Genomic DNA, 8,426 nt, shown 5'->3' on the forward strand with positions numbered 1-8,426 from the left:
AGATCTAAGTTACAATTGGATTGTGCAGAAACATTATTCACAAGAGCATGTGCTGTCTTCAGCTTATCATTTGACAACTTCGCGCCACCTCGAACAGCCACAGCGCGTTGACAACGCGTCAATGACCTCCATCATGTCCGGCCAACAGCGTCGATACATGAGCAAGCGGCAGCGGCCTTGTGACTTCTGTCGTTCGCGAAAGACCGCATGTCGAATTAATCAAGCACCACCTTGTCGCCTCTGTGTTCTGCATGGCCGTGAATGCACCTTCATTGAAGGCGCCGCACCCAGGAAACGGCCTTTGCCATTAGATGAGGTCCAAGGACAAACTGCATCTCCCTCGGCCTCACAGCCGCCCATGCCAATGACAACGGCGCACAGCCCGACGCATCTAATACCAAATGTCCCGGAAAACCAACCCCCCACGACGTTGACATGGCTTTTGTCGACAGTCTCAATTTCGAGACCACGCAGTCCGAGTTTGAGGCCATGTTTCGAAGCCCGCGCGCTCCTAGCCCGCCTTCCACTGTGTGGACGAGCATTACGCCCCGACAGCCAGAACCAGGGGATGAAATCGGCTATCCTCCTGGTGCCAACCCGCAGTTGTTAGGACTCAGCGGTGACATGGACCCCCTCCTACTACGACATTATCGCATAGATGAAAATGGCATGTTTGGTTTTAAGGAACTTGCCATTCATTCAGTGCAGGACTCTCCGATTCCCTGCCAGTTTCTCGTTTCCCAGCAGTCCATCTTTTCCCGTCGAAGAGACGAATGCGGTCTGGAACGGCCAAACGACGAATTCCTCTCTAGGCAGCTGCTGACCGTGATTCCCACTGCGGTTGGTGCGCGTCTCATCAAACTTTTTAGGGACTTCATTCAGCCCCAATTCCCTGTTTTCTCAACAACGCTGTTCCCGGATTCCACGTCAACACCATCATACCTCCTTGCTGCTATATATGCCGCTTCATTTCCATTTGTAGTGTATGACGACAAACTCAGCGTGGACATTGCATATGACAAGCCTCCGTACCCGGCGTTGTCGCAGATCATTAACCAGGCTCTTTCGTACGAGGTCCACTCTCCAAGCATCGCTGTTGTCCAAACGTTGATTCTTCTCGTCTTACGACCTTCTGCGGACCCTTTAGTAGCTGACACAGCTCATCGACGGGATGTGCTGGGAAGACTTGTCTCTTGTGCCACAACTCTCGGCCTTCACCTCAAGCCTTCTGAATGGTCGATGACTGAGCGACAGAAAGCTCATCGTCGAAGACTCGCGTTTATCATATTTGCGATTGATATATGGATAGCTTCCGCCCACGGAACTCCACCGTTGACCAATCGGGACAACTGGCTGGTCACAAGTTTGGAACGTGGAGATTTTGTTGATTCGGGTCTCGGCTCCAATGATGAGTCGCGACTTATTGACTTTGCAAACATCACAGAGGTTCTAAGTTCTGCTCTTGGAAGTCTTTAGTGAGTATATTTATGTAGTTTCAATCCTGTGCTGCGGTACTGACTTCTTAGTTCTGTTCGAGCCGTCTATGAGCTGTCCAAGAACTATTATACAATTTCAGCAAAGAGTCAGCCACTGCTTCGGGCTCTAGTCTCGATGTCAGAAACAAGCGATGTCGATTCAAATTTGCGTAAGCTTACGCTACATTACACTCAGTTGGTCATTCTTCGAGCAGAGCTACGGCCTTTTTTGGCACCGCTTTCGCCACATAGCCCGGATAAACAAACTTTCGAGCAAGCGGCAAGAAAGAATACGAGGGACTGTACTCAGGCTCTTGCAAATGTTATTCGGAACCTGAATCCTGACAAAGATGGTATATTCTGGCCATCTTGGACTCAGCTAGTCTTCTCATCGATTTGCTTCACGTTGATGACGATGACCATTTCATCTTCAGGCTTCGAAGAAGCTTCTAACTGGATTGCCGATTTACAGTCGACTCGCAAAAGTCTTCGGTTGAAAGTCGCTTCGTTCTCATTTCTTCGTCTTGGCCTTCTCAGGATTGACGCTTTATTCTGGCGTGGTATTACAAACGTTCTTCGCCTTGAACCGCATGTTGAAGAAGCATTTAGAGCTGCAGAATTATTATAAGATTGGGTCCTGAGGTCTGTTTCAACCAGTTTGACGTACGCAAAATCAGAGTTTTGAGCGACAATCGTCTTCCTTCAAGACTGTCAAAACCTCCTTGACCGTTTCAACAGCCTCTAAAGCCATACCAAAGCCAGCCTGGAAACCGGTACCACTCGCACCATAGTCGTGCACAAGAATCCGCTTCTCTCCGTTCACAGATATTCCAGTTCGTTCGACTCTTGCGCCGCCTTCGCGAGAAGGTCTCAGACCGGAAAAGCTTGCAAGAACGTCCGGCTTTCGTTGGCTAAGTTCAATACTAAGGTCTGCCGTGCGTTGCAGAATGGACGCAGTCTCGTGCGCAAAAGTATCGCTCGTGCTTTTAGTCGGTCAGTCAAGAAAAAATGTCCAGATAGGTACTGTCTTTTGCCAAAGGTGGGAGGCCTACATAATGCCCTTTTGCATGTACCCTCCAAGGACCACGTTACCATTCGACCATGGTCTTGGAATGATGTATGTCTCATAGTCTCTACCATGTCGCATGATGTTGGTTTGCACTTGAGGTGCCTTTGCCAGCACAATCTGGCCTCTTGTCGGGTAGCATTTGGGGTCTTCGACACCAGATAGGAACTTCGATGCATTTCCAGTGCAGTTGAACACGATCTTAGTGCTCGCGCTGAGGTATGCGGACTGGATACTTGGAAGCTTTTTCTTGATAAATCGGACGCCATATTCGTCTTTCAACAAGCGGAAGAGGTATTCAATATGTTTGGGTGCGTTGATTGTGACGGTTGTGAACGATGTACCAAATTGGACTCCATTTGGGAGTTCGTTGAGAGGAATTACTTTGAACTACAAAGAAGTAAGTACGTTGCTCAAACATGTTGTAGACGGGAGCAAATGCTCACATCTTCCAGATACTCAGACATTGACTTGATCTTGTCCTCAGAGACAGGCTCGTCCCAGTACTCAATGCTCGGCGTTTTTTGAACATAAGACTCTTTACCAACGGTTGTGGCCAACTGAGTCAAATGGCTGTATCCAAGGCGATCCCATGTCAAAGCGTTCTTGTCGCTCCCAGATATAGCGGAAAAGTTGGCACCAGCCCTTGATCAATTGTCAATATTGAGATACTGCAAGTCGAATGCTTGGATATGCACTATACATACCATGGTGAGGTGTAATTCACCGATGTATCACCGGGAAAATGTTCGGCTACAACGGTGGTCCGTCGCCCCAGTCCTCGTCGGGCAAGAACAAGAGCAATGTCGAGGCCAATGACACCAGCACTATGTATCTGTCAGCACGATACTTTCCAACTGTAATGCATTTTTGACTCACCCGACTACGACGATAGGATCATTCAGTCGTAGCGCTGCTACTTCCATTAATTCAGTCATAGTGTCGCTCAATGCTTAATTGTATCTATACGTCCAAACAATGCCAGAATACGAGACGCAGAATAACACAGGCTTGAGAAATTCAATGCCTTTTTTAAACGTTGACTCAAGATCTGTTAGAATGATAATGTGGTGTGGACAACAATCAATTACTGCGACAATCACGTCGGCTCATCTTGTCATAGTCTGCTGGCCTACGGAGAAACTACCGATACCGGCGTCTAAATCGATTGGCGGCGTTCACGATTGAGACCCGCCTTCAAAGTCGACGATGTCCCTGGAACGCCCGCAATCTCAACCAAGCCAGATTGCCTTAGTTAACTACGCGCTTAATCAAGTCATCTACACATGTTCTGACAACCTAGTTTTACTTGTTGATAAAAATTTCCTCTCCCGGTCGGATTGAAAGTTTACTTTTTCGGCAGTGTTAACATAGGGAAGGAACAGGTTTTACACGTTTGTCAGGTTTACTTAGTTATTGGATTTGCGTTTCTCCCAGAAATATTGGTCAAGTTTCCATGCTCGTGTTTCTTGAGAAACGTGATATCGCCATTTTGTAGCTAGAGTCGATTACCTTCCAAGCTCTAACGTTCAAATAGTAGCATAAGGAGCACAGCCTCTTATAGTCTTCTCTAATAAACTTAGTATGTTCCCAAGTCGCAGATGGTCAGACAATGTCGTCCCGTGGTAGAGGTGACAGTGCGGTGCTAGACAGGCATCAGCCTTGGTATGATCCTATTCACTGTCACTACCGACCAAGTTTGTGAGAGTGATCTAATCATTCCAGGTTCACAGGTTGACTAAGAAAATGCCATGAGGAAGGGGCTTTCCAGGATTTGCTTCTTAGCGAGGCACCACTCAGCAACATAGGAACAACTCTGAGCTGCTTCCTTGCGCGCGCAGCCAACGTGGCCATAGGCACTTTCCACGTGCTGATTTCTGTAATTTTTCTGTCCGAACTCACAGCAACAGAGTTGTTCTTATTCTCCGTAATGAGTGAATCTAAGCAGCTCGGAAGTGTCCTTGATGAACTCAAAGCTCTTGGAGAGGCCTCTTTGAGGGTGGTTGTAATGTGCAAACGCATGAGGAACCCCCGCATATCTTTTCACCGAGACCTTGTTCCCTGCATCTTGAAGAAGTTTTCCGTAGTATTCCCCTTCATCCCTCTCCAGATCAAACTCGGCCGTGATTATGTGAGCTGGTGGCAAGCTCTTGAAATTCGGTGCTAGTACCGGTGTGAGTTTCCAATCATCGAGACAACTTGCTTGTTCATCTGTGAACCTCCTTTTAGCTCATCTCGTGCGAAAGAAGTACAATTTTCTTACCATCATCGTCCCCTAACCAATATTTCAGAAACCATTGCTCACGTCCTAGGGGTCCCCAGGGAAGGGCGTGATATAAACGGGCACTCTCATATGGACAGTTTGCCTCGTTAAGCTCCTTGATCTTTCGATGGCAATACCTCATGTCGGTAGCTGGCACGATCATCAAATGCAACTTTATCGGGATATTTTCGTCTCTGGCAAAGTGGGCTAGTACAGCTGACATTTGTCCACCGGCTGAAAGACCCCCGAATGAAACGCTCGTTGGTTCTATGTTCAAGGCTGTTGCGTTCTTGATGGTCTGGTAACAAATGTTAAACAAACATCTTTGCAGGAATCGTAGTATCCTAATGACTTACCCATCTAACGGCGTCCCAACAGTCGTATATGGCTGTCGGGAATTTGTGTTCTGGTCCCATGCGATAGTCCACGTCAATAACCTTGATGTTTGAATTGTTGCAAATGTGACGACACCAAGCGGCTTCACTATTGAGTCCGCCCAGAACCCACCCGCCTTCACATTATATCTTAGCAAGAAAACATGGTGGCTCAATTGTCACAACTCACCGCCATGAAAATTGACGTGTACAGGAAAAGGCCCCGGTCCTTCAGGCGAATAGATTCGCACGGTGACCTCCCCAAATGGGCGCGTGACAGGGACTTTGCGATCCTCCACATGGGATACTTCCGGACCTTAATGACGCTTCTTGTTAGCGCTGCTTCCGAGACTCAATCATTGCCCAGAAAATCCTTACCTGTGCAAGTTGGATATGTGAAACTGTATTGTCCCGGAGATTCTCGGTATTCTTCAATTGTCACTTCATCGGCCCTGACCATCGCCCCGCCGTGTTCGTTCCAAAGAGAAACCCATTGGGAGTCTATGCCAGGATAATCGCCAGCAGAAAACGTAAGCCGGCCACTGTTTAGTTTTGGGACTGGTTGGTCATCCATTTTTCTTGGGAATGTCATTTTCGTAACCGCAGACAATAATTAAACCAAGATCGAAATGCTCCCGTTGGATAGGCCTTGTTTAGAGTCGGATGGCTTGAGTATGAGAAGTGAAGACTTTGAGTCTAGATGAAGACTACTGCAACAAACGCAGATTCCAACTCATGGCTATGTATCGCCGAACCGGACCTGAGGACTCTGTCTGTTGCTAATGCCCTCTTCTATTGGTGGCGTCGAGATGACCGATCTTGGTGGGTACAACGGCTGATGGACCCGGTCTGATGACGGTTTTCAATCTGATTGGCGGCGTTCTTCAAGACTATCTTTGGTGATAGGCCAGAAAACGCCGCCAATCAATCTCCTCAGAAACCCCTTAGTGTTATCTCCCGTATCTGTTCATGCAGCCTGGGGAGACCCCACTTCACCCACCTCACTGGATCGAGTCAGGGGACCAGTGAACAAAGATTTGGGGTAGTATTTACTCGAGTGTGCAGTCAACTATATGATTACATGTCAAGCCACGCCACTCGAGACACATCGTGCGATGTTCGCAGATACATGTTTTGGAAACCCCATTTGTTGTGTAGTGAAGTAGCTATGGAAGACACTAAGTACAACACCACGGGCCCAGAGGAAGCACAAGTACAACCAGAAGCGCCTGCCAAACCACCTACCTCACAATGGGAGGGTCTCCGGAGGGTACCGGACAAACTTCCAACCGTTGCGCTGCTGATTTTAGTTGTAGAGGTAAGTTGGCTCTTCAATGCAACGCTTGTAAACTGTTACTGAAATTTCCAGCTTGGTGAGCGATTCACATACTTTGGTCTCAGCGGACCAATTCAGAACTACATCAAGTGAGTGCATAGGAGTATTTATGCTCCTTGGTTCTTTTGAGACGATCGACTAATTGTGTGATAGCAATCCATATGATCCCACCTCTGATCTTCCTGGGGCACTTGGTCGAGGTCAAGCCGTTGCGACAGCTTTGGGCAACTTCTTCAAGTTTTGGGCCTATGCATCTACCGTTGTTGGAGCTGTTGTGGCAGGTAAGCAGCGACTTCTAGCTTATGGAGGGAATTTCATCTCGTAGCACGTGCTGACCTCCTTTTAATCCAGATCAGTATCTAGGAAAGTTCAAGGCGATCCTTGCAGCTTGCGCTGTCTACATTGTTGGTCTAATCATACTTGTCGCGACTTCGACGCCGGCTTCGATCAACAATGGAGCGGGTTTTGGTGGATTAATCGCCGCAATGGTCACAATTGGGCTAGGTACCGGTGGTATCAAGGCCAACGTGACGCCTCTGTGCGCTGAGCAGTATCGAAACTCTCACCCTGTTGTCCGAACCTTGAAGTCTGGAGAAGATGTCCTGGTAGATCCCGAACTTACGGTTCAGAGGTTGTTCATGTGGTAAGTCAACCTCTAAAATAGTCATTAACCAGACAAAACTGATAAGCTCTTCCAGGTTCTATTGGGTTGTCAACATTGGCGCGCTGTCGCCACTGATTACTGTCAATGTTGAAGCACATCATTCCTTCTGGCTGGCTTATCTAATTCCACTCATGTGAGCAAAATCCCGAAAAGTATGGGTTGGGTGTTCTAATAAGGAGCAGTGCAATTATCATATCGGCCGGCGTATTTATTTCAGGGCAGAAAAAATATGTCAAAGTTCCACCCGAAGGCTCCGCAATCATCGACGCCCTACGTGTAACCCGCATCGCTATTAAGGAGAAGGGTTTCGAGAATGCGACTCCTTCGGCGCTGAGAGAGTCTGGACATCATGCCAACTATGCTATTGCGAGCGAAGCTCGTTACACAGATGGATATGTCATGGATGTGATGCGGGGGCTAAAGAGTTGCAAGGTACGTAAACAAACTCTCGATCTTCGTGTATGCAAGCATAGTTCTCACAGTTAGTAATGTAGATGTTCCTCTTCTTTCCACTTTACTTTATTTGCTGGATCCAAATCTGGAACAATCTTATTTCTCAAGCGGGCGAGATGGCTTTGCATGGCACACCGAACGACTTGCTACAGAATCTTGACCCTATTGCCTTGTGCATATTTATTCCTTTTCTCGACAGTGAGTCATTCCCATACTGAAGGCTTCAAAGTCATCCTCCTAACGTTCGTGCTTCATAGTGGTGGTCTATCCTCTTTTCCGAAAGTATCGCATTGATTTCGACCCGGTGACTCGAATCTTTGTGGGATTCCTTTTCGCATCCATCTCCATGGTCTATGCCAGCGTACTGCAGCATTACATTTATAACTCCCCTCCGAATAGCATTCACGTTTGGATTCAGGCACCCGCTTATATCCTCGTGGCGTTTTCGGAGGCGTTCATCATCGTTACCGGACTGGAGCTAGCCTTCACCCAGGCACCAAAGAAGTAAGCGCCTCTTACAGCCGGAGCACTCGCTGGGACTGTTGACTGACAAGTGTTATTCTTTACAGCCTTCGATCAGTTGTATCTGCCCTATTCTGGTTGACTATTGGTGTCGCCGCCGCTATTTGCATTGCGCTTGCACCTGTCTCCCAAGACCCTTACCTGGTATGGATGTATGGCTCTTTGGGAATTGTTGGATTTGTGTCCGGCTGCGCCTTTTATGCTTGCTTCTACCCGGGACGTAATAAAAAGAGCGCCGAGGAGGAAGTGATTCTTGAGGGTACAGTGCCATAG

General features: G+C 47.8%; 3 protein-coding genes across 3 annotated transcripts; 2 read left to right on the forward strand and 1 right to left on the reverse strand.

The window, feature by feature from the left end:
* Positions 1-2,148: 2,148 nt before the first annotated feature.
* ColSpa_09660 (D-amino-acid oxidase) lies at positions 2,149-3,479 on the reverse strand (the record flags this gene model as incomplete). The annotated part of the gene is made up of 5 exons (XM_049275872.1): positions 2,149-2,458; positions 2,528-2,931; positions 2,988-3,186; positions 3,249-3,368; positions 3,421-3,479. The coding sequence occupies 5 exons, from the start codon at positions 3,477-3,479 to the stop codon at positions 2,149-2,151; spliced, it is 1,092 nt and encodes a 363-aa protein (XP_049131829.1).
* A 2,867-nt stretch (positions 3,480-6,346) lies between these two features.
* Positions 6,347-7,315, forward strand: ColSpa_09661 (peptide transporter PTR2; the record flags this gene model as incomplete). Its single annotated transcript, XM_049275873.1, has 5 exons — positions 6,347-6,496; positions 6,548-6,603; positions 6,668-6,795; positions 6,866-7,157; positions 7,213-7,315. The coding sequence occupies 5 exons, from the start codon at positions 6,347-6,349 to the stop codon at positions 7,313-7,315; spliced, it is 729 nt and encodes a 242-aa protein (XP_049131830.1).
* A 662-nt stretch (positions 7,316-7,977) lies between these two features.
* On the forward strand, positions 7,978-8,426 carry ColSpa_09662 (putative peptidoglycan-N-acetylglucosamine deacetylase; the record flags this gene model as incomplete). The annotated part of the gene is made up of 2 exons (XM_049275874.1): positions 7,978-8,135; positions 8,201-8,426. 2 exons carry the CDS (start codon positions 7,978-7,980, stop codon positions 8,424-8,426), a joined length of 384 nt encoding a protein of 127 aa, XP_049131831.1.

This window comes from Colletotrichum spaethianum (assembly GCF_022836535.1).
Source record: "Colletotrichum spaethianum MAFF 239500 DNA, contig30, whole genome shotgun sequence".
NCBI lineage: Eukaryota > Fungi > Ascomycota > Sordariomycetes > Glomerellales > Glomerellaceae > Colletotrichum > Colletotrichum spaethianum.